We start from the raw sequence: 27,995 nt of genomic DNA on the forward strand, positions 1-27,995 counted from the left end.
GTCGTCCTCTTCCCTGCGGTGCAGGTCCACGAGCTGGAGAAGTCTAAACGTGCGATGGAGCAGCAGCTGGAAGAGATGAAGACTCAGCTGGAGGAGCTGGAGGACGAGCTGCAGGCCACAGAGGATGCCAAGCTCCGTCTGGAGGTCAACATGCAGGCCATGAAGGCCCAGTATGAGAGAGACCTGGCAGGCCGCGATGAGATGGGCGAGGAGAAGAAGAGGGCACTCGTCAAGCAGGTACTGATGGATTTCAGACTGGAACCCACTCTGATGTATGTTAACTGTTGTCTGCTTCCCGTGGGACATTCTCGACTGTTTGAGGGTGGACGCATACAAGTACAATTTCTTGTATGGGACGTGGTTGAAATCCATTGCGCATCCTGCAGGTGCGGGAGATGGAGATGGAGCTGGAGGATGAGAGGAAGCAGCGTTCTGCAGCCGTGGCCTCGCGCAAGAAGCTGGAGTTGGACCTGAAGGAGCTGGAGGTGGGCATCGACATGGCCAACAAGAACCGTGACGAGGCCCTGAAGCAGCTGAAGAAACTCCAAGTGAGTTGGTTGTTGAAATATCTTCAATACAACAAATCATCTCCTGTCTCCTGTAGTTTTTTTTTTTTTTCCCAGTTTCCTCAGACTTAGCTTTGCTCTTCTTTTTCCTCCTCAGGCCCAGTTGAAGGATCTTGTGCGGGAGCTGGAGGACACTCGCATGTCCAGAGAGGAGATCCTCGCCCAGAGCAAGGAGACCGAGAAGAAGCTGAAGGGCATGGAAGCCGACATGATCCAGATGCAGGAGGTCGGCACGCACACGCCTCTCTAACCTTCTTTTCTATCGCCCCCTCCCCAAGCAAACGTCCTCTTTAAGAACTGGGCTGTCACACTTTAATGAACCCCTCTTTGCTGATTCTGTGCAGGAGTTGGCAGCTGCAGAGCGAGTGAAGAGACAGGCCCAGCAGGAGAGAGATGAGCTGCAGGATGAGATTAATAACCAGGCCACCAAGAAGTAAGATGTCCTTCAATTATCAGTAAAAATGACCAAACTGTCGGTCGTGTCCATAACGTATTATTCACCTACGTGTCTTTCCTCTCTCCTCTCTTCTATCTACCTACCTATTTCTCTCTCAGTGCTCAGGCTGCAGAGGAGAGGAGACGGCTGGAGGCTCGTATTGCTCAGCTGGAGGAAGAGCTGGAGGAGGAGCAGTGCAACACTGAGCTGACCAACGACAGGCTGAAGAAAGCAATGCTGCAGGTTTGCAGGCTCACGTTATACATTTTGTCACTGCAGCTTCTTATATGACATCCATCAGCACCCAGCGGTGTTAATCCAAGAGAAACACTGATTCCTTGTTATTTGTGGTACGAAAATGTGTGTTCGGCCCAAACTGACGAGTCTGTCCCACGTGTCTAGACCGACCAGATGAACGTGGAGCTGACGGCAGAGCGCAGCGCCTCGCAGCGCGTGGAAGGGGCTCGTTCTCAGCTGGAGCGTCAGAACAAGGAGCTGAAGCTGAAGCTGCAGGAGCTGGAGGGGACGGTCAAGTCCAAGTACAAGGCCAACATGGCCGCCCTGGAGGCAAAGATCTCTCAGCTGGAGGAACAGCTGGACATGGAGACCAGGTGAAAGCTTCAGCCATGGAAATGAGAGAGAACTGACTAACAGCTGCACATTTACTTTACATTACATAAACTTAAATAAGTAAAAGAGGTGATGTTTAATCAAAGCTTGGAAAAGTCTCAGTGGCGGAACTTAAATACATTTACTCAAAGTGCTGTACTTGATTACAGGTTTTAGGTACTTTTACTTGAGTATTTCCATTTTTTTCCACTTAATACTTTTATTTCACGTTCATCATAAAATATAATACACACAATATATAAACAGTTTAAATTAGCTCCAGCAACAGTAAAATGCTACTTACATGTAATGCATCAGTAATAATACTAGACCTGCAGTCCAAGTTACTTATGTTGCATATTCAATGAAGGACTTTCACTTGTAGACCAGTGGTGGAAGAAGTACTACAATATGTTGTACAGTCTTTATGTCGTTAGCCTGATCAGTGTTGTAATCTTGCCTCAGGGAGAGGCAGGGTGCCACCAAACTTGTGAGACGCACGGAGAAGAAACTGAAGGAAGTCATCCTGCAGGTGGATGACGAGAGACGCAACACGGAGCAGTACAAGGACCAGGTCAGAGGTTTTCCAGGAGCTCTGCAGTGGCTATTTCTGTCTCAGTATTCTGGCTTTTCTGAGTATTATCCGTGTAATGTTTATGCTGCTCTACATCAGCACTTTCCAGAAGCCTAAAAACTGAAATATAAAACAGTAAACAGCTCCAGTATTGTATCAGATGTAAGATGAAGATCAGCTTTGCATCGTTGAAACCAATCATTTTAATGAATCTGTCAAATTCTCAGGTGGACAAGTTGAACTCTCGCATGAAGCAGCTGAAGCGTCAGCTGGAGGAGGCTGAGGAAGAGGCTCAGAGAGCCAACGCCAACCGAAGGAAACTGCAGAGAGAGCTGGAGGATGCCACAGAGTCGGCAGACGCCATGAACCGTGAAGTCACCACCCTCAAGAACAAGCTCAGGTGGGCGGAGTGACTCTAGAGACCTAGCTGCTTTTATGTTGTTCCAGTTTACCGCACAGATAGCTGAAGCAGTCCTGCGCACATCTGTTGGGAGTACGGGAGAGCAGTTTGCAAGATGGTGCCGTGACTTTACCTCGAGACATTGTCTGCTCGCTCACTGTGTTTCTTCTTCTCTTGTTCTAGGCGCGGTGACCTCCCATTCACCGTGCGCCGCACCGTTCCCCGCGCCGGCATCGAGAGCGACGAGGAGAGCGAGCCCAAGAGCGAGACCCCCGAGCCCAAGCCTGAGTGAACAGCCACCGTGCCACTTGGCTCCTTAGAACTGCATCATAAATAGACAGACCCAAATACACATGAGCACACATTACTGTACCTGCTGAACAGAGAGGGACACCAAACAAACACAAGGCCGTGACAGTCTGATCTCTTTAAGATTGACAATCTATGCATTCTTAACACACTTTCACACATACAGAAGCCAGTAAACTGGGACAATCACCATGCTGACAAACACACACGTTATTTTTTGGGCCAAATTTTTCTTTTGCTTCATTTTTCGTTCTCTGGGAAAAATAAAAAAAAGAAAATGATATTTTTATAAGGAAACATTCCAGCTATGATAGTCCTGATTTAGGATCTATTTTTCTAATTGAAGAAAGAGAAAACAAAGAAAGAAGTATACATAAATGAAGACCGATTACTGGAAGGGGACCAAAGTAATATCTCAATCTATAGAATTGTATTTTATGCAGAAGTTTTTTATAATGGTTAAGAATGGAAGTGCTTCATGTTTATTCCGCTCACGCTCTCGCCTCAGTTTATATTGAAGGTTTATTATGCTGAAATGTATCCTATCAGTTTAGCTGCAGTTAGCACTTGTGACTACGCTTTTGGGCTTAATAATTTGATGCCCACATTTCATGTGGAAAGTAAAATTTGAGGCAGATTTGAAGTAACAATTGGAAACCCATTGACGCATACTGAAGGCATTTGATTGTGACTGTGCTGAAATATCTTAATTTTGCACTGACAAGGAAAAAAAACACTTTAGCCTAGACATCATAAACCACTGCATTTGTGTGTTTAATGGAAACGCTGACAGAAGTTTTGGAGAGACTGTGTGTACCTGCTCATTTAGCAGACGCACAGACTGCCAACACACACTAAGGCCTTAAATGCAGCTGAATTCTTCTGGGCAGGGTTGTTGGCTTTTTTTCTGGACATGCATTGATTTTTATTTTTATCAATATCAGTGTTTTTGTTAATGTTCAGGGTAAAGTTTAAATGGGGTTGGTGGGGGTAGTTTAATACTTACAGCACACACTGTATTCTCAGGGCACAGCTTGTTGAGGGAGGAGTAGCTGAGGTTGTTACAAACCAAAGGCAGATTCAGGAGGTAGGGAGCGTACTTTGTTGTTAGTCTAACCTGTGTACACTATACTCTGACCGGCCTATAGGGCTTCATATAGACATGGGGAGGTGATATGTGGCCAGGTATTGAGTAGACGTATCAGATGAAGTTCTATTGACATACAAACCCCTCACAGGCTGTGCTCAGAGGCGGCTTTTGGCTCACACTGCTGGGAAGTGAGAGGAATGTGTTACTTAAAGAGTAACGGTTCACAATTAAAAGGATCACAACTTTCGCACTTAAAAACAAAGGAAATCCAAACAAAATCATGGAAAAAAAAACAAAAAAAAAAAACTGCATCTCCTCAATTCTTTTGTAATGTTCGTCTGTCTGCACCTCTGATTCTCATTTTGTGAAATGTTGGTATTATTGCAATTAAAGAGGCTTTCTAAACTGCTACATGTGGATCGTGTGTGTCTTTATTCCATACTGATGTTTATTTGCAGGGGTCCAGCTTGTTGTTTATGCTGCATTGTCACCAGCAGAGGGCAGTCAGGGTTTTCCATAAGGGACTAGCAGACCGCAATCAGGTCAGAACCGGTTTCGCCATAGAGTAAATTATAGTAAACAGGGATGTAAAAGTCTGGGTGAGAACTCTCTTTGGTATTATTTTGTTTTCTGTCATGTTTCTGTTCTAGTGCAGCTTTGAAGTGAACACTTTTATGACATGAATAGAAACAACATATAAAAGAACAAAAGCTGTTTTGTTTTTTTCCCCCTGTTACTAGAACCACAGTTGTGATTGTTGTGAGAATGCTCCTGGTTTTCTTTAATACAGTCAGTGGTAGAAAATAACCGAGTACAAAAGTACTGTTTTAAGTACAGCTACTATTTGACCCCTATATTTGTAATTTAAATACTAGTAATGTCTATGTTTTACATTCAAAATATATGATCTTTAAAAATGTGATGTAATCCTATAAATGAATTATACAGCAGTGCGTGAATAGTTATCTCCATTTTGACCAGCTACAACATTGAAATGCTGCTTGTATATTAATAATAGTATTACAACTATATATGATAAAAATGATGTATGAGCACTTTTACTTGTTTTTGTTTTTTACTTTTTTTTCTTGTACTTCTTTACTATTACTTCAGTAAAATGTTGAATGTGGGAAAAGAGTCATTTTTGGTACTTTTTTACTTTTCTTCACCAATGAATATGGTACATTTTGAAATGATCTTTGGTGGAGACCTATAATGCACCTTTAAGTGTTAAGGTGTTAGGCATATTTACGTTTTTCACGGAAAAATTGTTAAAAAAAATAAATAAATACAAAGGTCACACTGACTATACTTTCAATTCATGGAAGTAGTTTGGTTTTGTGTTCTATTTAATTTTATTTTGCCTAAACTGAGTATACAGGAAAAAATATATTTTAAAAAATGTATCAATCAAATAGAAACGATTAATCAAATTTAAAGCAGAAACGTAGAATAAATAATGTATAATAAATAATATGTATGTGTAATAAATAATAATAATAAAATGAATTGCAGTACGTCGCTTGTCACGTACTCAGTTAAGTAGTGCCCTTCTCATATTTACGTCACGGTCCGAACGCTGCGTAACCAATCGAAAACAAGCGTCTCCTTGGTGGGCGGGGCTTCAATGCAGTTACTGGACACGCCTCGACGTCAAACAGGAACCGGCCGGTTTAAGTGTAAGTTATCAGTCAGTGAAAATCACGGTTATCAGTGTTTATGGCGCAGTACAGACTTACTGGTCACCGGTGAGGCTCAGGTCCGTCTGTGCGATGGTTATGACGGTCTGAACGATTGACGCAGACATTTAACCTGGTTTATTTTTCCCTCCCTCGACGGAGAGAAAACCTCACTGCGGTCAAACGAACGAACGAACGAACGACGAAGACGAAGTTAAGCATCTCTGTGTTTCCTTTCACCGCGACCTACGCTTTTTGTGTTCATGTAATGGCTTCCGACTTGTGATATCAATCTCTGCAACAGTCTACCTATACTGCAGGAGGCAACTTTAAGGAGGCTGTAGGGGGTAAGCTACAAAGGAAGACACACACACACACACACACACACACACACTTATACATTTTGATATAAACTGATAATGCTGGTGTGACATCTAAGTAGCCCGATAAGAGCATGTCAAGATAATATGACACACTTTATCTTTGTTGTGTTTAAATTGTAGAATCATATTATTATATTTATGTATTAGGCTGTTTAAGGTAATGCAGGTGTCCTCACCTTCTTACACCTTTTCTGTACTTCTCTTGTTGAAGGTGAATACATGTGTCGTCACTGTGTAATATTACACTGCAACCAAAACTACAGATGTGGGATTCAAACCCAGAAACATTTATTAGGAGACAACAAACCAAAAACATTTTTTACAAAACTCCCCTGTGTTAAATCCATCTTGACTCTGGTGCATCATGCTTTTGCACACACACACACACACACACACACACACACACTCACACACGCACACAGACACACACTGGATTAGTTCATCATGTGTTCACACTCAGGCTCACGTGAAAAACATGCCACAGGACGACAAACATCCATCCTAATACGTAGCAGGATGATCTTTGGTTAGTTAATGAATAGCTGCGTGTTTTGTCGGGTGGTCGCAAATAGGGAGCACAGTGTCCTTCAGGTGATCTGTATACTTATCCTGGTGTGTGTGTGTGTGTGTGTGTGTGTGTGTGTGTGTGTGTGTGTGTGTGTGTGTGCGCTACCATGTGCAGACTGAAACAGACTGCAGGACTGTGCACATCCTCCACAGTCCTCCTCCAGATGCTGCATAGGTGCTGTTAATTGGACGACTGAGAGGCCAGTGTGTGACTTCTCATTTCTTTTTCTTTTTTTTTTTAGGGGTAATTTACATTTGCAACATTTCAGAGACTGACAAGTGGAGGAAAGCATCATCCTGAGGAACTATGGAGCTGTCACTGGTGAGTTTTACAGTGGAATTGACTTATGAAATCTTTAGGATGGAAAGAATTACTTTATAAATTAGGTTGAAAGATGGATACGGTACATAACACCTGTATGCCCATCATTTGCATAATGTCTGTATTTTCCCAAATGTCCTCTTTTTCTTGTACACCCTATTTTGAAAAGGGTTTTTGTAGTTATTTGGATTGATTGTGTCTCTCTGTTTGATATTTTATGTATCAGACATTTACTTATTTATGTTTTAGTATTTAATTTAATTTAATTTAATTTAATTTTCTTGTTGGATGCCTATAATTTAATTTACTTCACTGTTTCCATATTATGTATTTTGACATATCAGAATCATTATTCTTGCTTGTAACTGTGTCTCACACAAAGCTGTAAAAGGATCATGAAGTAATACAATTTAAAAGAGAAAAGGAATTGATTACGTCCTGTTTTGTTTATATTAGTGATATTAGTCGTTGATGGTGAGGTTGTTTTTTCCTCCCTTAATGTTGCACCTTTTATAACTAACTTGAGGTCAAGGCGTCCTGACATCACTCTGACATGCTGATAAACATTTTAACCTACTTTTTTCTCATTGTCTTTCTGCAACACCCCCCCACCCCTACCCCACCCACCCAGGCTCACCCAGCTATCAAAGCCTTCATGTGTGGCTCCCTCAGTGGGACCTGCTCCACGCTGCTTTTCCAGCCCCTCGACCTGGTCAAGACTCGTCTGCAGACGCTGCAGAGCGGCATGCAGCCCGGGTGAGTCCGTGTACACTGAACACTTCAACACAGTTATCAGTATCGCTAGCTTGCATCACTTGCTTTGTGACCTGCAAAAAACGGCTTTATTGACTGGATGAACACAACAGAAAGTTTTGCCACAGCTCAGCTTTGCATCACACGCGCAGCACATGGCTCCCACATGAAAGCAGTGCTCGTCATTTACCATTGATCACTGTCAGCTGATCTGCATGTTCCTCTCTCAGTTCAGGCAGAGTGGGGATGGTGACGGTGCTCCTGAGCGTGGTGCGGACAGAGAGGCTGCTGGGACTGTGGAAAGGAGTTTCACCGGTAAGAACGCCATTCTCCTCCCTTCTACTACACACAACCGTCCTCCTGTCTTACCGGAAGTTTTACGTATGCATGAAAAAATGTTCACAAATTCACCAGTTTCACATTTTCCCTCTCCCGTTCATCTGCTCTTCTAGTCCTTTGTTCGGACCATCCCAGGTGTGGGGATCTACTTCAGCACCTACTACTCTCTGAAGCAGCACTTCTTCCAGGACGGCAGCCCCGGGGCCTTGGAGGCCGTGGTGCTGGGAGGCGGGGCCCGGTCGGTGGCGGGGGTGTTCATGCTGCCGGTCACTGTCATCAAGACACGCTTTGAAGTAAGTACAGGCAGACATTTTTTCGTCTTTATTTGGCCCAGCATGTTGTATGTGTATTAGACTAAGCTGATTGTCTGTATGGTTGTGTTTCAGTGTGGCAGGTACAGTTACAGGAGCGTGGTCGGGGCTCTGCGCAGCGTGTGTCGGACTGAGGGTCCCGCTGCTCTGTTCTCCGGCCTGATGGCCACTCTCCTCAGAGACGTTCCCTTCTCTGGCATCTACGTCATGTTCTACAGCCAGACCAAGGCCTCACTGCCAAAAGGTAAATACAGGGAGAGAGAGAGGGAGATACATAATGACTTGGTGCTTGACAAACGTTTACATTTAAAATTCTACCACAAGTCAAACAGGTAATTGTTTTTAACTTGGATTTGAATTTAAAAAAAAAAACCTTCTGTCCGTCTTCCTTCAAGAAATCAGCACGTCTCCTTCGGCGCCCCTGGCGAACTTCAGCTGTGGGCTCCTGGCGGGTGTGTTGGCCTCTATGGTCACTCAGCCTGCTGATGTGGTCAAAACACACGTCCAAGTGAATCCACAGCTGAGGACGGCAGAGGCCATCAGATACATCTATATGGTAAATATCTCACTCCTCTTTTACTGAGTTTCATGTTTGATGCTTTTATTATCTCGCTCTGCATTATTTTCAGGGTCAGCATTAGCCTCGCTACGTTTTTAAGCTGCACATTCCTGAGCCCTGTCCTTGTCGTCTCTCTCAGGAACACGGCGTCCGGGGCTTCTTCAGAGGGGCCGTTCCACGATCACTAAGGAGGACCATGATGGCCGCCATGGCGTGGACAGTGTATGAGCAGATGATGGCCCACATCGGGCTCAAGTCCTGAAGGGGAATGTTGATGGGAGGCTTTGTGAAAGAAAGACAGAAAGAAAGAAAAAGAAGAGATTAAAGTCAAGTCACTGAGAGAAGACTGTAATGTGTGAAGATGAAGGAACAGCTTCAGTGGACTGGGGAGCAAAGAGAGTGAGAGTGAGTGACGAGCACATTACAAAGGAGATGTGGAGAGTTTGCATATGTCAAATGTTTTTTCTGGATTCTGGCTGAAGTTCAAGAATCCTGCCTTTGATACGTACGAATATTTTTGAGAATAATGTTGATGTGCTGTGATGTTCTATATTGCACTACAAGTTGTACAGAAGTTTTGATCCTAATGAGTATTTGGACTGAGACTTTCCTTGTTTTAGAAATGTGGTGGGACTTCCTTTGTCTGTGAAATCACATGGAACATATCCATGTGACTGCAGTGATCAGCTCGGACTTCTCATGGCACAGTTTAAAATCTGGACTGGCTCTTAAATGCCTTTACAATAACACAGTGTTATTTATATTCTGATATTTTTTGTATTTTTTGCCAAATGAAATGATATGTGCTTGTAATATTTACTCAGTACATTCATCTGCCTTAAAATGAAATGATTTTTGATATTTTTCAAAGTGTGTGTTAATGGAAATGTATTTACCACTGTAAAAGTATTCTACCTTTTGAAGGATGTTTAATAAAATTAAACACTGTACAATACATAGAATATCTTCATGTTATTCTCGTGTGCACCCATTTCTTTCAGCGTAAATGATTCAACAGAAAGCTGACAGCTTCACATTCGAGCCTTATACCTGACTGACCTCTGAAATGTTCTCATGCAGATATGGCAAGAGGATGAAAAAACCCATAGTCGACTCTGCCAGTGGGGTGGCTTACTGCTCCAGCCGTGGTGTAAAACTATCAGAAGCACTTCCAAGAGATAAGAAAGATATATTGCTCAGCATATTGCAGCAGACTGCACGCACATAAAGGCCAAACACTCAGTACAGTCCTGCAGGTCAGATAAGCAGCATGGAGGGGTGGGGGGTGGTGACATAACATCAAATAGGAAATAAGGACAAGGAGTGCAGGACTGTCAGGCTAAGAAAGGAAACTATTCCTGGTGACAGGCAGGTTAATTATTTATCAAAGAAAGTTACTTGGAGAAAAATATGTTTACTTAATAAACTTAAATAAAGACTTGCTCCTTTCCATTTTTATTTGATTAGATACACAGAGTATAAGTCTCTTTATATATAAACTTCATGACACATGACACATGACACAGATCTCATTAGTGGTTTAACTGTACATATTATGAAGCTCTGGATCAAGAATGTGTCTTTTTAACCTCATATGACTGTAGGTCTCCTGTCTGTGTCATGTTAAAACAAGCAGTACCACTGCATCACACCCAAAGGCTTTTTACACTGTTGACTGGGGAATCTGTCATTTAAGATGAGATTTGACACAGTTTGTGAGTCTGAATGGCAGAATACAAAAACACAGATTGCCCGTGTCTCTGAGTGAGGAAATAATACATGAATTGTAAAGTATTTATGGTGACTGACCAAACCAACAGACTTTGAGTCTGTTGAAAATCCTGTTTTTTTTATTTACTGAGTATTTTGTTCTTTACCCTTCTCTTGTCCCAGAAAACAACCCCAAATCATGTCATTCCCTCATGTGACCCGTCGCCCCACTCCTTCTTTATAGCCATATTTGTAAGATCCATCGCTTCTAATGTCCTTGACTTTAATCCAAGCCCGAGTTTTGAATCAACACATCACTACCAATTGACCTACTTATCTCCTTGTGTCTGTCCAGTCTCCTGCCACAATCAGACGTTTTTAAGGCCAATAGTGTCCTTACAGGATTACAGTATCATACATAACTTTTTGTGCATAAGACAAGTTTCTTTGAAATAATTTCTCAACTTGTTGTGTCATTGTGTACATATTGTGATAATTTTGCCTGGAACTCTTTATCTCTAGCAAATACAGGGCGGTTTCAACACAGGTCAGTCTTTGACTGAGAAGTCAGCGTCTCAGCATTGTCTTAATATGGTCTTTCCATCTCCATTGTCTTAATATGGGATACCCATCCGACCCGTGATCTGACCACTGCTCCTGCCATTACAGCGCATAGCATATATCCCCACCTAGTGGCCACATCAAAAAACTACACTAACTCCGAGTCGCGTCAACCAACCAATCACGCGCTTGGAAATTTGGTATAAAAACTACGTCATTTCCTCCCAGCGCCCTCTTTTCACCGTGTGGTCAGATTTCCATACGGCGTTGTTTCGTGGTGAGTTTTAACCGGTTATATTTTGCTAATAAACCCTTAAAATTCTGCCAAGGACACGAAGTAATGATAAAATACTCTATAAGCACACAGGATGGCACGATAAATCCAGCCTTCTGTGTCTTTACCGTCTGTAATTATCACAGAATAGACACTGCTAACGTCTATAGCTAACTTGCTAGCTGCTGACACGCGCTCATCTCGCTGTTCCCTCTCGCGACCAACGGCGAATACTGATCGGACTTAGCAGTCGTAGCTTTGGCAAACGAAATACAATTACAAATTTGGTTTTATAAGTGTAAGAATACGATGAAGTGGGTGGACATTTAGTGTGCAGTGTGATTTTTACTCTTTTAAACGCCGTCCACAACCCGGATGCCATTAGTTAATGCCTTTTAGCATGCTGGAGTGCCCTTTAGCAAGACGCTGAAGCCTCAACAACTTCAGGTTTTGTTGTTAGCAATGTGTCCTGAATATACGGACACTTAAAAAAATATATTTGCGACATCCAGGTAGTTTGATGCATAGTTAACTGCTTTTAGTTTTAAGTCACAACTGATTGAACACTGTGAGCTAACTACGAAACAACTGATTGCACACTGTCAGCTAACTACGAAACAAACCTGTGATAATGACCAATGCTTTTCATCCTTTCCCCAGCTCTCCCATCTAACTCGTAACGCAGGGAAAGCGGTCACGATGTCCGGAGGTCTGGATGTCCTTCAAATGAAGGAGGAGGATGTGCTGAAGTTCCTGGCCGCAGGAACTCACCTGGGAGGCACCAATTTGGACTTCCAGGTGGAGCAGTACGTCTACAAGAGAAAAAGTGACGGTGAGTCTCTCCACTGTGGTTTTACTCACTCAGGTTAAAATAAAGAATAATCGTGAAGTAAGAATCTTATTTCTGAGCTGTGGGCCTCATCCTAAATCTCTAGGTGTGTACATCATTAACCTGAAGAAGACCTGGGAGAAGCTGCTGCTGGCAGCCAGGGCCATTGTTGCCATTGAGAACCCAGCTGATGTGTGTGTTATCTCCTCCAGGAACACTGGACAGGTAAAGTGAAACACTATGTAAATAAGTCCTGTCACATTGTAGTGACTGCTGCTTGTGCAGTGGGACGCAAGTGCATTAACTATAATATGCACACCATTAAAGCCGGGCACCGATGTCGGTGTTCAGGTGTCGGAAGTGTGCGAGAGAAATCAGGCCGGGTTTTCGCTAACACCATGAGGACGGCTGTCCCATGACTGGGGTTTGATAGTGACCTGAGCCACAGTTGACATTGTTAAAGGAAAATAATCACCTTTACCTGAAATCGAGTATAACTTGTTTTCTCTGCCCTTTTTAGAGAGCAGTGCTGAAGTTTGCCTCTGCCACCGGTGCCACCACCTTCCATGGTCGTTTCACCCCTGGTACATTCACCAATCAGATCCAGGCAGCTTTCAGGGAGCCCCGCCTCCTGATTGTGACAGACCCCCGTGCTGACCATCAGCCACTGACTGAGGCTTCCTACGTCAACATCCCCACCATTGCCCTGTGCAACACTGATTCTCCACTGAGATATGTGGACATTGCCATCCCCTGTAACAACAAGGTGAGACCAACTAAACAAAACATATTCACTAATTGTGCTTTTTTTTTGTGAATCCTTGCATTCTGCACACCGTTAGAGCCCGGCGCTGTCCTGTCTGTGCAGTGCGGGGTGTAGGATGTGTGCTAAAAAGTATGCATGGCCTCTAACCTTCTTTCTGAACCACACAGGGGGAAGCAGGTAGAGGTCTTGCTACAGAAGTCTAACTTAAAAAAAACTTATTTATACCGTCTGTGGATATGAAATAAATTGTGTATCTTATAATGACAGCTGGTGAGGGTTTTACTCGGTGGTTATCGATGACTAATCTGTAACTGTGTTGCAGGGTCACCACTCTGTCGGTCTGATGTGGTGGATGTTGGCCAGGGAGGTTCTCAGGATGAGGGGAACCATCTCCAGGGAGCACCCATGGGAGGTCATGCCCGATCTGTACTTCTACAGGGACCCTGAAGAGGTAAGACAAATGCAGGGCACCCTGTCAAATGTACAGTGGCTTGATGTTGCCTTGTATATTGGTTACATGAGTCGGGCTGCACACTGTAATACACGTGTTTTCACTACAGATTGAGAAGGAGGAGCAGGCTGCAGCTGAGAAGGCTGTTGGAAAGGAGGAGTTCCAGGGTGAATGGAGCGCCCCTGCAGCTGAGTTTGCTCAGCCTGAGGTAGCTGACTGGTCTGAGGGTGTTGCTGTGCCATCTGTGCCCATCCAGCAGTTCCCTGCAGGTAAGATCCCAAGTTTTCTTCTGATCAACTGTATTACTACCTAAACTTTGTATAACTGCATTTGTTTTGCCTTTGTACTGATGTTGAACTACTGTTAAAACTTTACCTTCTCTTTTTCTAGCTGCAGCTGCACCTGTCAAAACAGGTAAGTTATATTCTGATGAGTGTATATAAAATATCTGAAGGTGTAAGTGTTTGTGTACTCAATTCCAAATGTTTTTCCCCTACAGAGGACTGGAGTACTCAGCCTGCCACCGAGGACTGGTCCACTGCCCCTACTGCCCAGGCATCTGACTGGGGTGGTGCAACTTCTGACTGGTCTTAAATCATTGACTCTGGCAACAATAAAAGTGTTTTTTTACACTTTGACTTTGTTTATTCAGTTGATTTTCATTTGATATTTACTCAAGGCCACAATTGGCTCCTAACTTGACCTCACATGCAACGATAAGAGTGTGAAAGCCAGGAATTTATTTTCTGGTAAAGCATATTTACTCACTCAGGTGAAATATGTATAAATGATAACAAATGTTGTAATTTGAGCTATATATGAATATGATGGCAGCAGGATGCCAATTGAGTCGTGCAACATCCTGTGTGTGTGTGAGACAGGTAAGTGGATTGTGACTGCTTTCCATATTTGGTACATTTACACATCCGGGGGACTTGACCTAGTAACTAACACATTTTACTTAAAAATATCCCAAATTTAAAAATGCAAAGCTTCATGTAAAGTTTGATTTAAATTAACCACATGTAATGCAAGCAGAGTTTACATATAGGATCACTGAAAAACAATTGAGACAAATTCATGTGCTAAATATGACAATTTAAAATGTCTTACAGGATTAAATTAAGTAATTAGTTAATATCTGAAAGGTCAACTTTGCTGTGACATAATGTTCTGCAAAAACACTTCTGGCTCAACGCTATAATTTAGGAAGGGGAGATTGTGACTATTTCCTGTAACTTGGCAGGTTGGCTGAATTAAACGACCACGTGGTGGTAAGTTTAGTATTTGCCAAGAAGCCACTTCATAATGCGAGAGGGATTTGCACTAAACATTATTGGGTTATTAAAACAATTTGCAGCCGAAAGTAATTTTACGTATGTTAGTGTAATAAACTGACTTCTGTTTTCTTTATTGAAACCACATTTATAACAAGCAATGCAGCAAAAAGACTCAGTAAATGTGAGGAACGTAGAAATACAGCAAAAAAAACATTTTTAAGAGTCCAAAACATACGGGGTTCAAGGAGAGATTCCCAAGGAGATCACCACTTTCCCAAACTTGCTTCTGGCTGCACCTTCTGGGCTGTCTTGTTAAACGTGAAGTGCTGTGTGGTGAAACACTGACATCCCGGCTCATGCAACACATGCACATGCAACTGATTTCACGGTAAAGGGTCTTTCCTGGAGTGAATGTGGCCACTTGGTGTGTTTTCATTATAACTGGCACTGGAGGAATCTGGTCCGGCATCCTTCCCATTGTCTGCTTCACTGCTTCGCCTGCTAGATAAAACAATGTAACAGCTGTAGATGTTTTGATGAGGGCCTTATACAGCTCATGGGCGTCCGGTATGTCACAGCCATTGGTCAACAGCTTGTCCACTGCCCCCCCCCCCCAACACCATCAGAGACTCCATGGCCATGGCTAGCTTAAAAAAACAATTCCTTGTGCCACCTCTAAAAACCTCGTCTTGCAAGCTCTGTGCTGAAAAGGAAGAAATTCCCTTTCTGCTTATATTGAATACTCAGTCCATCACTCAGAAAGTGTAGGAGAGGACACACTTGTGGATATGTGGCTTGTAGATAATCCAGCACTGGCTTCATGTGTTCCCATATTGCTGGGGGACTGTCTTAGTTAATTCAGTTACTTTTGCACGTGGTGATTTACTCTTATTTATGCGTTTATATCTCTTTCTGCATTTGTCAGGGTGTTTTTTTTTCTCTTCTCTAGCAATTTCTTAAGTTTTTCAGTTTTATTTGTCTGATGTGTCTCTGTTCTACCTGGAAATCACTTTCCTTCTTCATGTTGTCTGAAACAAAACAAAACAGAAATAGTAACTTGGTAACTTGGCATGTCAGTTATGTACAGCATATGTAAAACAGTTACCCATTAATGATAGGCCTGCTTCTTATTCTGTACTCTTGTTCATTTATTTTCAGTCCTGACTTGCATACTACCCTGACCCTGTAAATCCTGACTTCAGCACTGGCTGTTGGGCAGAATCTGGACTCTGAGGAGGGGTGTGCAGACTGTGCTTCCTAGCCTCTGCCCTTTCCTCATTTTATTGTGCTTCCTCCACTTTTACGCAGTTGACGTTTCCCTCGCTCGCTTAGATCACTGATCTTCTTTTTCCCTTGCTCTACACCCCGTCTCCATCTCTGACGCTCACTCTCTAGCTACTTTTGCCTCCTCTCAGGATCAACATCCCTGCGTGCACGACATTGCCTTTGTCTTTCAAATGGCACCTGTTTCATAATGAATGACTCAGCTATCACCTGCAGTGACTGAGGTCAGTGTCAGGATGAGTCTCTACGACATGAATGAAACTAACGTCCTTTGCAAAGATAGAAACGATTATACAATGTAAAAAAGTGAGAACTTTCTAAATGCACTGCATGTCTAACTGATTGATCTGTCCAACAGCCACCTATTGTATTCTCTCCTAACAGGTGCTTCCCACCAGGGAGTTTCTCTAGGATGAGGTGTAATTCAGGCAGAGTTTATGTACTTACATCTGCTTTCTCACCACTGCTGTGTGTGTACTAAATTCACACACAAATATTAACATTAACATTGGAAACATCTCTCTCTCTCTCTCTCTCTCCCTCTCTCTCTTTCAAAATTTTTCGAGGAATTTTTTAGTTACCATTATTTTTATTTTTCCTTCTTTTTTTTGTCTGTTTGTGTGGAGTTGATACATTTGTTTATTTTCTTTCTTTTCTCCTCTGTTTAATGCTGGTTAGAGACTGTTGTGTTTTTGCAATGAGGAAAAGTAATACAATTTAAGTCATAAAAGAAAAGATTGGACACATATGCTGAGGTCAGAACTTTTATTGGACTAATCCTGTTGACTATTTACACCCTATCCGATGTCAAACAATGACCTAAATGTGCAGGTTTCAGCAGGACACTGCGCTCTGTATGTTAATGATGTTGACTGTCCCACGGTAAATCACGAGTTGTCAGACGCGGTCGTGACGTAAAGCCTGTGACGTTTCTGGGGCACCCCCTTAGGGCTGACGGTCAGTTTGTAGCGCAGACAGCAGGAGAAGCAGGATACGGCATCCAAACATGGCTTTGAATCGGAATCATTCGCAGAACGGCGGCGTTTTGATCAACAATGGAGAAAGGTATGTGTTTTATCTTTCGTCTCTGTGTTTAATTTTATTAACTAGCCGTCTGTCGCCTCTCTTTTTGGCTTGTTTACCTTCTACTTTCCAGTGCGTAGTCAACACAATTGCTATCCAACCGCTAGCCTCTCGCTAGCTGGCCTGGTTAACATTAGCATAGCGAACCCATCTGTTCTACTGTTAAAATTTGCGTTAGCTTTGAACGTAATCTAGAGTCATTTGAAATGTCGTTTACTGTTTTAAACACTGGCGTTGTATAATTTTGTCAATGACCGACTTAAGACCCTCCTCATATCTTGAAATTTGTTTTACGCAAGATGGCTAACGTTAGCCGAATACCAAAACAGGAAGTAGCGGTAGTTTTCGTTAGGATGTTGACATCTTGTTAAAACAAAAATGTAATCACATGTAACGTTATGCAATCCGGGTTAGCTACAGTGTGTGAAATGCAATAATTTTAGTTGCAAACATAATATTCTGTAATGTTCCCACAATTGTGTAAGTCAATCTAGATATTAGCTTTAGCAGATTACCTTATTTTCACCTGCTCCTTTACCCAGTATTTTAAGGGAATGTAAGAACGTGGAGCTGTCATTCAGCGATGCCACCTGCAAGACAGACCTGCTGAAGGGGACCAAGAAGGGCACGGTTTACCTCACACCGTACAGGGTACACTCAAAATTTCATAACATTCTTTACACACTATTACTGCTGATGTCGTCTGGTTTGGAAACATGAGAGTTTATATTCTCATAGATCCTCTTGTATCTCTCCCCACGCACTCTGTCTCTTCCCTCATTCCCCGGCTTAGTTGCTGTTTGTATCCAGTAATACGAAGGATTGCCTGGGTTCAGCCATGTTCCCCTATTATCTGATGAAGGGCTGCAGCATTGAGCAGCCTGTCTTTGCAGCAAACTACATCAAAGGGACAGTTTCAGCTGAGCCTGGTGGTAGGTGGCCTTTTCTCTTTTTCTCTTAATCAGTAAGTAATGATTTGATTTGTTAGATTTTGTGTCTATAGCTAATGTTACTCATCATCATATTGTAAAATACAATGAAATTAGGTGCATTAACTTATTAGAAATAAAAGGATTACATTTTTCATTGTTGCTTCTGTTGACATCCACAGTAAAAACACGTGTAGCTTCCTGTATTTGTTTTAAATGTAGTCGACTCTCTCATCAGGTGGCTGGGAGGGCCAGGCCCATTTCAAGATGTCATTCCCCAGTGGAGGGGCCATAGATGTGGGACAGCATCTTTTCAAACTGGCCACAAATGGTTTGAATGCTTGTTTACTTAATCACTGGATACTGAATTGAATGCTCCTTTGGACCCTATTGGAGGGTGGAAAAGTATTTCAATCCTTCACTGAAGTGACAATGCTACAGAATCTACAGAAGGTCTGCCCTAAAAGCCACCTTTTTAAAAGACTATATATAAGATAGGCAGTTGAGGAAAAAGTCTTGAGTGGATGAACACACCCATAATATTTGGAAAGTTCAGTTTATTTGAGATAATTTTCTACTGTTGTGTTCCAGCTTCCCGTGCTGCTCCTGCCCAGAATGGTGCTGCCTCTTACGGCTATCCCTCACCTGGAATGATGAATGGCTACGGCCCCGCTCCACCTGCTGCTCATGGCTATCCCTACCCACCTCCTCCCCAGCAGAATGGATTCTACCAGGGGCAACCCCCTGCTGCTGGCAACATGGGCTACAATTATCCAACAGCCGCTGCAGGTACACAATTCACTAGTTTGTGAAATTACATTTGTATACCAGTTTGAAGCGTAGTGCTCTTAGGTTATTAAATACAGTTTGCTAAAATAATCTTAATTCAAGTTCAATTTACTGGCTTTATCTGTAAATTCACTTTCATGCTATCAATAAAAATGCAGAAAGTATAAACTCTAACATGTCCAGGCTTTCATAATTTTAAGCCTTTAAGTTATGTGTGTCCCTGTGTATGTGTATGTGTGTGCAGCGGGTCATATTTGTTTTTGTATATGCAGTTATGCCAAATATCCTCATTGCATATAAGTAAAAATGCTTGAGGTGCAAATAATGCTCCAGGTTCTCCCTCCTCCTGTCATCATTTAGTTGTTTTTATCTTGTATGTGTTTATTTTATTTATTTTTTGGTCTTTGCTGTGTAACTAAGTGCCGACAGACTGTAACCTCCATTGACCTGTAAACTCTGCCTGTCTTCTGTGTTCCAGGAATGTACCCATCTGGTTTTGACTACATGGCCCCACCTCCCCCTTACCCTGGGCCACCCCAAAATTGGACTGCACCCCCCCAGAACTGGACAGGACCACCACCACCTCCAGGTCTGTTTCTCTCTCTCTCTCTCTCTCTCTATTTTTCCACTCTGTATGTCTGTGTCACTGCACCCGTCAGATCTGATCTGTCTGACTCAAAGTGAATCACTTCAAAGCACAACACCGAAAAAGGGGTGCTGATGTCTCATTTGCTACACATCAAAATTACAAAGGATAAACAATCTCCCCCCTTCCTCTCCCTCCCTGTACTCTTTTCTGGCACCTTGTGGATTTCAGTGAAAACGGTCTCACTCTGAACATGGGGTGAGCTTGGTACACTGCTGAAATGTCAGTTTGGTATATCTCTATTTTAAGGAAGAGCTTGAGTAGGACGTTTGCCTGCGTGCATCCTCAGGGTGTGCCACTACATTTTGTCTCGTGGATTTTCTGGCGCTGTCAGTTGTTGTGCTTCACATGATTAATACTGTGCTCCTCGCATCAGTTCTCCTTCCAGTGTCAGGAGCTGTGGCGTCTGTGCCTAAATATGCTCAGCAGTCATCACTGTCTGTCTCTATCTCCCTGTCTTTGTCACATCACATTTTATGCACAGGTAACTCCAAGGCAGCTGAAGCAGCAGGCAGCGCATATTACAATCCCAGCAATCCACACAATGTCTACATGCCCATGGTAAGCTGCTTTGCTCGTCTTCTCCTTCAGTTACAGTTGTGTGGCAGTGACAAGAGAGCTCCTGTGATGGCACTTATACAATATTTTTTTTCTCCTTTATTCCCACACAGGAGCGGCCTCCACCATATGCACCTTATCCAGACTCTCCTAACAAGAAAACCAACTGAGGCTCAGGCTTCATCAGTTCAATGACACTCCTCTCCCTCCCTCTGTATCTTACATATATTCTAAAGTAAGGAGTAATGTTGATGGATACCCACTCGATCGTAGAATTAAGAAAAGAAAATGCAAGTAATAGAGGGCTCAAAGATGTCAGTGATAATTCACCAAGGAACTAATGATATTTTGGATACTGGAATAGCTTACAAAGCAATCACATCTTTTAAATACTGTTTATTCCTTTATAGTTAAGTTCATGTAAAATGATTGACAACTTGTTACTCTGGCTTTTCAGAGCTTCATCATTATTAACATTCTCAGTGATGGGATTCATTTTATTTCTGTCTAGTAGTGGGCGAGGGCACTTAAACTGTCCTTATACAGAGCTGAGAGAAGGAGGCAGTATGGGGAATGTATTTTTTAAGACAGATTTATTACCAAACTATTTTGTAGCAATTTCTTGATTGCAGTTCCTGTAGTTATTAACAATAGCAACTCCTACTTTAAGCAGTAAAGTATTTTTGCAATATCATTGCAAGTACCATGTGTGTTTCCTAAACAGTTTTGCATTGAGTATTTGTCCATATACAAAACCACAACTGGGCTGAAGTGTTGAGTAGTTTAATATCTGACTGATTCTCATTGTTAAAGCTTCCTTCATATATGACCAATGTGATCCTGCACTACATAAGTTAAATTACAGTCAGTAATTCCAGTTATTATTATATGACCAATATCTCACACTCCCCTTAATAGCTTAATATATAACGGAGGTTTTGAATATCAAAAGTTGCAGCGTAATGTTTGAGAAGGGGGATCAGATAGATTTCTTACATTACAAGTCTATGTATGTGCAATATTTTAACCTCACATAATAAGGTTATACACGACAAGCTGGGGTTAGCTGACTGACCCTTAGCTCTACTCTTGGCTTCTATTGTATTCATGTATGCAAAGCCGGGCTGAAACCAGAACTCTCCTGTTTGAGTAATTACACGAGTGTGGGGTTACAGGGCCACGCTGATATATTAGGGGCCTATCAGTGTTTGGCCTGCTGTTGAAACTTCTTAATGCAAACCATTTATTCCTAATTAAACTAGGTCGAGGCACCAACAGGCCGTGTAATTGCATCCCCCTCAATGTGCATCAGTTAACACCCGTTTGAAGGACTATTCGCACACAGTAGTCGTGGGGAGCATTTTCTTGGGTTTTGGTTTTAGTTTGCTTGAGTTGATCAAATGTCTGTATATTAATATCTCTTTTGCAGTTCTTATTCCTTTTTGCTGAATTTTGTCTGTCAATTAAAATCTAATAAATGTGTCATTTATGAAATTTCACATTTTGATTTTTTTTGGCATTTATCGGACCTTCAGAAGTTTCAAACTATTAAATTTGAACAAAATTGAAATTGTAAATCACATAATTGGGTTTTAAATATCTAATTGCTATTTAGTTGCATTCATTCATTAAGACATTGATTTTGATTAGGCTAATGTTTTAATGTTAAATCTATCATTTATTACTATTTATTACTCAGTTACTCAAATTAAGTATCAAGTTTATTGGCAATCACTTTTCAAAGTAAAAGAATCAAATTGATCAATAGAGATTTAAGGTTTTTACGGTTCGTCTGTCCGTCCATCCATTCTCATGAACGAGAAAAAGGGAATGTGTTCAAATTTGATTAGACAAAGGTCAAGGCCACTGTGACCTCACAAAACACGTTTTTGGCCATAACTCACGAATTCATGTGCTAATTATGACACAATTTAACACAGATGTCAAAGGTCAACTTCACTGTGACATCTCTTTGTGACATACCTTCCCTGACAAAATAAAGAAATAAGACAGATGGAATTATCCACTCAAACTAAACATGTTTATTATGTTATGAAACACGATCGAACCTGAACATTATAGTCACTCTTATCACAGAAAATCACACTGTACAGATGTATCGCGTAACACCGTTTCAAGAGTCTGAATAAATAAAGATGGCATTGTCATGCACTAAAACACAAAAATATTCACTACACACAAACGCTTCATGGATCAACATATAATCACAAAGTTTACAACAACACCAATAGCTAGCTAGCTAGTTTTCCACTCACGGCTGTCCACCCGTTAACTCTTAAAGACTAGTTCTACTTTATGGCTCAACTCCTGTTGCGCTCCAGTTCCTGACTCAGGAAAAGGATGTGTGCTTCTTACTACCATGTTTCTAATGTTAAATTCTATACATATCTCTGTAGCCATCACTATATTGTAAACTAGATTAAAGATGTGCAAAGCCCTACTGTGTGTTCTTCAGGGAGATGGGAGCTCTACAGGGACCTTATCTACCCTTAAGGACAAACATGTAATTCTCAGAGGAATGCAAAAAAAAAAATCAGTTGTATTCAGTTGTATTTAACTACAGATTATTCACTGAGTTACTCTCCGTTTCACACCTGGACAACAGTCTCAGTAGCGTACCAAGTACTTTCTTTAAGACCTGTTTCCCTTGGCTTACAACACTACGTTCTGCGTCTGAGCTACAAGGGTGACTTTAAATTAGAAACAAAAATACAGAAGAAGTAGTAGTGAAATGAGAGAATGCTACTGCACTGATGTTGAATTCTACATTGCCCCGTTGCTTGAGCACTTAACATCAGTGTGGCATCTATACTTTATGTGTGACAAGCAGAAGATTAGATGGGTAAAGGCAACATGGGTAATCTCTGTCTGTGTTCAAAGGCCTATCAGGTCACCGTATCGTTCTTACCATTCAAACACTGTGAGAGCTACAGGACTGTCAGGTGTGAGAGGGTCATTAAGGTTGGATAAAGACTTCAGCATGAGATTTGACTGCGACCCTACGGCTCCTACGGCTCGTCCTGTAGAAACCACACCTCATTGCGGCGTCCGTAAGGCTTGAGTGGTGGGTCGTAGCTACAGCAGAAGTACTGCTTGCGCTGGAAGGGCGCCGTCTCACCCAGGGTGCGCGTCAAACGCAAGGCCTCTGCTCGGTACTCACTCTCCCCTGCGAAGCCTCCAAACTGCCTGCGAACACAAAACAGACACAGGGAAGATCTAAATCAGGTTTATAATTAGTGCGTTTGTTTAATGGGGTGAATTATGTGGACTTTTTAATGGATGCGCTGTCTCACTGGAAAGAAACAGGGACCCCTAAAAAGATACACCTGCAATTGGATTCAAAGTACAGTCAGCATTTATGCAGCAAGGGAGATGTCTTTAAACTGTTGTTCTTGTTTGTACGTTGTCTTTAAATGATACACTTTCCATGACACATACAGAGCATAGACAGTCATGCCGGGCCGCTCCTCAATCCTGATGGCACTGTCGGTGGGAGTCGGGGGGCTTTGCTGGTAGATGGAGGGGATACGGATGCCGACCACCAACCGGCGAGACAGAACACCGTCATTCCGGGGGTAGACTGTGATGATGATGGGAGCTGCTGTTCCCATGGCCTCACCTGAGAAGATGAAGATGAGAAAGCAAGAAAAAAAAAAACCTAAAGGTCAGGATTTGTGTGATTCTGTGTTGAGTACATAATATCATTACGCAAATGTCAACACTGATACTGAAGCTTTTACTCTCACCCTGCAAAAACAGGTCATGTAAATGCACATCTATAAATAGTAAACAAATTAAATGATAATTCTGCACTCTGCACTGAGGCCTGGTTTGCACTTTTAGTAGTCGGCTGAGGTTATGTTTGTCTGTTGACCTGAAGTGGGGGGGGGGGCGGGGCGGGGGCGGGGCGGCATGAACTCAGAGCACATTAGTGTCTGAGCATTATTCAAATGTATCCTCCAATAAAGCCAAGTCCCCTTTAGGTCAGCCAGCTTAGATACAAAAGCAAATACCCACAGAGCTTCATACAAAAACATGTGAGAAGTAAAGAAAATTATTAGTTAGATTAAATAAATTAATAAAACCTTTTTTTCCCGCAGGATGAGGCACTGACTCGATATAGAGCCGTTATTAAATATGTAAAAAAGATGAATCCAAGATCAGTGGAAAACCTTGTTTTAATAATGTAGTGCGTCTCTTAGATTAAATAAATAATCCATTTCATGTCTTTTTAAAAACACTCTTGGTTCATATTTTTCTTATTCGTGTGATTTAAAAAAAAAAGAGAAAAAAAAAGAAAAATGATGCGGCACGACTTCGCCGTAGGAACAGGACAGATTACAGAGGCAGTTAATGAGCAACATCAGATCCTATAATGTCAATGAGCATATCTTAGCGCACCGATCCACCAGGACGTCTCGTTCTCTGATGATTTCACCTTGTTCATTGCTCCCTCCGATGTACATGAGCAGCTTCCTCACCAGCTCCCCGGTCACTTGGTCAAAACTTCGTCCCTCAGAGGAGACAACAGCGAATTTGGCGGCGTCGTATCGCCGCACCTCAAAGCTCACTCCATCCTGTAGGGATAGAGGACATGAGGATATCAGGGTGGGGGTGGCTTTCAGGCATCAGTAGGCCAACCTCAGCTACACATATTTGTGAAATGCACAAATGCAGAAACTGCTCTTGTACACGTACACCCGCACGCATAAACACAGTGGCTCTCTTCCTGGGGACGGATGCAGGGGAGAGGTTCAGATCACATATGATTCACCTCTGACACACTGATGTTGACTATCTGCTCCTAAGGACGAAAGCCCTGAACTAGCGGGGGTTTACACTCGGAGGGTTCAGTGTGCGTGTGTGCGTGTGTGTGCGCAACCTACGTGGGCAGCCAAATAATAGGATGCAGATGAAACATATTCACACTGATTTGATTTAATTTCTTCTTCTGCTCTGCAGGGTTCAGTCAGCTGACAGAGAATAATAGGCAAGAGATGCATGGTCTTACATAACAGCGCACAGACAAACACACACACACACGCACGCACACACCACGCATAACTCGCCCCCCCACCCCCCTAGACACACAGTGTTAATATGATGCAACAGTTTTGCATTAAATATGATTAAGTGGGGTTAATGTGGAGCACAGTCATTCAACTATGCTGCTGAGCAATAACTTTAATAGGTTTTGAAAGAATCTGGTTACCGTGGAGACTGTGCGGCAGGCTTCAAATACACTGTGTGGTATTTTGTCGTGTACTCATCTCTGTGTGTGTTTATGGGATGGATTTGCGCATTGTCATTTAGCTTCATACTGTCATTGTCGTTCACTCTTTATATAATGTTTACCATCAATCTATAAGCTCTAAAATATACCGTTTGTTATTTTGCAGATGGATGGATATTTTGCAGATGATGTGTTTTTCTCAAACATAAACATTTTCTAAACATGGCAGCAAAAAATAATAATAATTTAAAAAAAAAAAACTAATTTCCACTGCATATTCTCATTCTCACATGGGCCTCTTGAGTATATTTTCTCTTCCCCGAGGGAAAAACTCAAATCTAAGAATATCATGCAAATGATTTCGTCTTCATCTTGTAAATGAATTTGTGACTCCTGGGTCTTTTTCTCCAGTCATTGGGATTTCTAAATATCTTCCAACTGCTGTATTTGTGTTTCCTAACAACCTTCCCTCCACCTCATCTTATTCCCCCCCCCTCCATCCCTCAGGACCTGTGAAGTGCTCCTGTAATCAGACACTGCAGCCATAAGTCAGTCCTCAACACGTACAAGCTAACACTATGTTATCATGAAGGCTCTAACTTGTGACAGGTACCCGGGCTCCTGCATAGTAATTAGCAGGGTTTTGCTCCGTGTGTCTTGTCAGTGGGACCACCATTAACATTGTGTATGGGTGACATGCCAAGAAAGCAGTGCCTGAAGTTCAGTTAAGCAATGCAATTAATTTGTCTGTCATGTGTGTGCTGGTTGTGTGCATACATGTGTTTAGCTGCTGTCTTGTGCCATCTTATACAGCGATAATTACTCTGTGCTGGAGCAAAGCAAGAGAAAGGTATAATCAACACTGTGGCTGTTAAAGTGGCTTGTCATTTCATTTTCTGCTATAATAATCTTCTAGATTCATTAGCGAACTTCTGACTAGATTTCGCCTGTGTTGCTGTGAGTGTGCGTGTGTGCGTGCAGAGGGACGTGTGTATGCCCTGAAAGGCAGCTCTTCTGTATTCTGTGTCGGTTTTAATTAAGGGTGTAGGGTGTCAGAGTCAGGCAGGTGCTCCACAGATCAGGTGACGAGCTCTGATTTCGATACCTGCTGTTTAAACATCAGTCAAATCCAGAGATTTGATGAACCTTCAGCTCTGACTGTTCAACACTGGTTAATCAACACGTAGAGAAAGCGTTTGCTACTGTTGTAACCTTGCTGTATTTATAAATGATCTATCACGATCCTCCAATTTGGAGCAAAAGACAATTAAAAGTCAACGTTTTGTGAGGCAGCTCTGCAGTAAAGTGCATTATTTTCCAGTTTAAATGTGAGTATGAATCTCTAAAAACCATCACAGATCAGTTGTTTGTACACAGACTGTTGGATTCAATGGCCTATTTTTGAATTTCAGACGGGGGTTGTTAGTGTGCAGTGTCAGAACAGATCTGCCTTTCTGTGGCTGTTTGTCGGTATGGGTCATTTGATTCGCTGCCTGTCTGGTCAGTTGGGCTGGAAATCCTTTGTCTCCCTGTGAAAAGTTAGCTGCTTGTTCAAACATAAACACACAAAGCCACGCATGCCGGCCGTGACATTACATGGCTTGATGCACATTTACAGTAGTGTACTGTAGGTCAAGAGGGCACGAGAGAAGAACCTCGAAATGGCTGTCAGGCATTACTTCAGTTCACGACACACATCACTGAGCTCACTGGAATCCTACCAATATGTGCATACATCAAACATAAGCAAACACAACATGCGCATGAACATGGCAAAGGGGAGGGGTATCTGACATGGAAAGGACATGCCCTTCCTCCTCTGTGACGTCAGTTTTCCATATGGTTGTACTCATCATCGATGGTCAGTGTATCAGTATACACTCCCAGTCCATATCTGAGCCCATGGGTTAACCACAACCACGCAGCAGGGTCACTTAGCCTGTCCCCTGTGGTTTCACACGCACGCACGCACGCACGCACAGACACGCATCCACAATGTCATAATGGAAAAAGCAGTGGGTCACTTTGCACGCAACAATGTATGAAACCTTAAAAAACCTTTCTGACTTTATCCTAGTGTGTGTGTGTGTGTGTTATTGTTTTAAGGTTGCACACAAGTCATCACCATCTTTCTTCATTCGTGCCTTGTTGATTGGCAGAGCACCTCTGGCTGCTTTGCCCCTTTGCCCCACACTGCGGCTCAGCAGGCATCTTTATAGGTCACAAGTAATTAACCGGCAGGCTGTCAGTCAAGGTTACAGAGGCCGTGACAACAGCAGCGGGAAAACACCGCGAAGTTCACGGCAATTTTAAACAAAATTGCCATAACATAACCCACATAGAGTTAAGTGCCGAATCAAATATTCATGCAAACAGAGGCGGGAAACCGGGCACCTTTACAGCACAGCAGGATTACTGTGCGCAATGACAGATGCACACGCGCCAAAAGTCACGGAGAGAGGCGCGTAGGACGAAAACTGCAGGAGCTTTAAATATATGAGAGTGATCAAGTCGTGAGTGGCAGGTGTCTGCGCACGCAGCTTACCTTCGTCTCGCTGCTGAGCAGTTTATATTCCGTCTCCTCGGTGTTTCCGAAGAGCGAATTCTTGATCATGCCAAACATGTCGCTTCGGCCAGGTCACCTCTCCTCTCTCCGCTCCTTTGCTTTGCTTTTGTTTGTCCTC

At 42.5% G+C, this 27,995-nt stretch overlaps 5 protein-coding genes across 6 annotated transcripts in view; 4 read left to right on the plus strand and 1 right to left on the minus strand.

Moving 5' to 3' along the window:
• LOC111223719 (myosin-9-like) overlaps nucleotides 1–4,401 on the plus strand; it is a 31,565-nt gene extending 27,164 nt beyond the window's left edge. For both annotated transcript variants that reach the window (XM_022747965.1, XM_022747966.1), the window contains 9 exons: nucleotides 25–237; nucleotides 387–548; nucleotides 664–792; nucleotides 911–999; nucleotides 1,122–1,245; nucleotides 1,405–1,613; nucleotides 2,077–2,185; nucleotides 2,413–2,585; nucleotides 2,769–4,401. In XM_022747965.1, the coding sequence (XP_022603686.1) occupies nucleotides 25–237; nucleotides 387–548; nucleotides 664–792; nucleotides 911–999; nucleotides 1,122–1,245; nucleotides 1,405–1,613; nucleotides 2,077–2,185; nucleotides 2,413–2,585; nucleotides 2,769–2,877 (1,317 nt within the window). In that variant the 3' untranslated portion in view covers nucleotides 2,878–4,401. The remainder of the gene's footprint in view (nucleotides 1–24; nucleotides 238–386; nucleotides 549–663; nucleotides 793–910; nucleotides 1,000–1,121; nucleotides 1,246–1,404; nucleotides 1,614–2,076; nucleotides 2,186–2,412; nucleotides 2,586–2,768) is intronic.
• A 1,256-nt stretch (nucleotides 4,402–5,657) lies between these two features.
• Nucleotides 5,658–9,838, plus strand: LOC111223741 (solute carrier family 25 member 38-A-like). Its single transcript, XM_022748002.1, has 8 exons — nucleotides 5,658–6,010; nucleotides 6,856–6,935; nucleotides 7,567–7,691; nucleotides 7,919–8,003; nucleotides 8,141–8,320; nucleotides 8,414–8,582; nucleotides 8,734–8,894; nucleotides 9,037–9,838. The coding sequence occupies exons 2-8, from the start codon at nucleotides 6,921–6,923 to the stop codon at nucleotides 9,157–9,159; spliced, it is 858 nt and encodes a 285-aa protein (XP_022603723.1). The 5' UTR covers nucleotides 5,658–6,010; nucleotides 6,856–6,920; the 3' UTR covers nucleotides 9,160–9,838.
• Nucleotides 9,839–11,390: 1,552 nt separating this feature from the next.
• rpsa (ribosomal protein SA) lies at nucleotides 11,391–14,126 on the plus strand. The gene is made up of 8 exons (XM_022748014.1): nucleotides 11,391–11,445; nucleotides 12,103–12,274; nucleotides 12,378–12,496; nucleotides 12,792–13,037; nucleotides 13,360–13,488; nucleotides 13,598–13,757; nucleotides 13,879–13,902; nucleotides 13,988–14,126. The coding sequence occupies exons 2-8, from the start codon at nucleotides 12,142–12,144 to the stop codon at nucleotides 14,080–14,082; spliced, it is 906 nt and encodes a 301-aa protein (XP_022603735.1). The 5' UTR covers nucleotides 11,391–11,445; nucleotides 12,103–12,141; the 3' UTR covers nucleotides 14,083–14,126.
• Nucleotides 14,127–16,986: 2,860 nt separating this feature from the next.
• Nucleotides 16,987–21,556, plus strand: LOC111223782 (WW domain-binding protein 2-like). Its single transcript, XM_022748051.1, has 8 exons — nucleotides 16,987–17,117; nucleotides 17,678–17,786; nucleotides 17,929–18,067; nucleotides 18,303–18,395; nucleotides 18,656–18,853; nucleotides 19,332–19,442; nucleotides 19,984–20,060; nucleotides 20,171–21,556. Exons 1-8 carry the CDS (start codon nucleotides 17,059–17,061, stop codon nucleotides 20,225–20,227), a joined length of 843 nt encoding a protein of 280 aa, XP_022603772.1. The 5' UTR covers nucleotides 16,987–17,058; the 3' UTR covers nucleotides 20,228–21,556.
• A 517-nt stretch (nucleotides 21,557–22,073) lies between these two features.
• Nucleotides 22,074–27,990, minus strand: hebp1 (heme binding protein 1). Its single transcript, XM_022748024.1, has 4 exons — nucleotides 27,857–27,990; nucleotides 24,517–24,655; nucleotides 23,517–23,697; nucleotides 22,074–23,264 (listed from the first exon to the last, which is right to left on the minus strand). Exons 1-4 carry the CDS (start codon nucleotides 27,932–27,934, stop codon nucleotides 23,087–23,089), a joined length of 576 nt encoding a protein of 191 aa, XP_022603745.1. The 5' UTR covers nucleotides 27,935–27,990; the 3' UTR covers nucleotides 22,074–23,086.
• Nucleotides 27,991–27,995: the final 5 nt, after the last annotated feature.

The sequence above is a fragment of the Seriola dumerili genome, unplaced genomic scaffold (genome assembly GCF_002260705.1).
Source record: "Seriola dumerili isolate Sdu_G_001 unplaced genomic scaffold, Sdu_1.0 BDQW01000113.1, whole genome shotgun sequence".
NCBI lineage: Eukaryota > Metazoa > Chordata > Actinopteri > Carangiformes > Carangidae > Seriola > Seriola dumerili.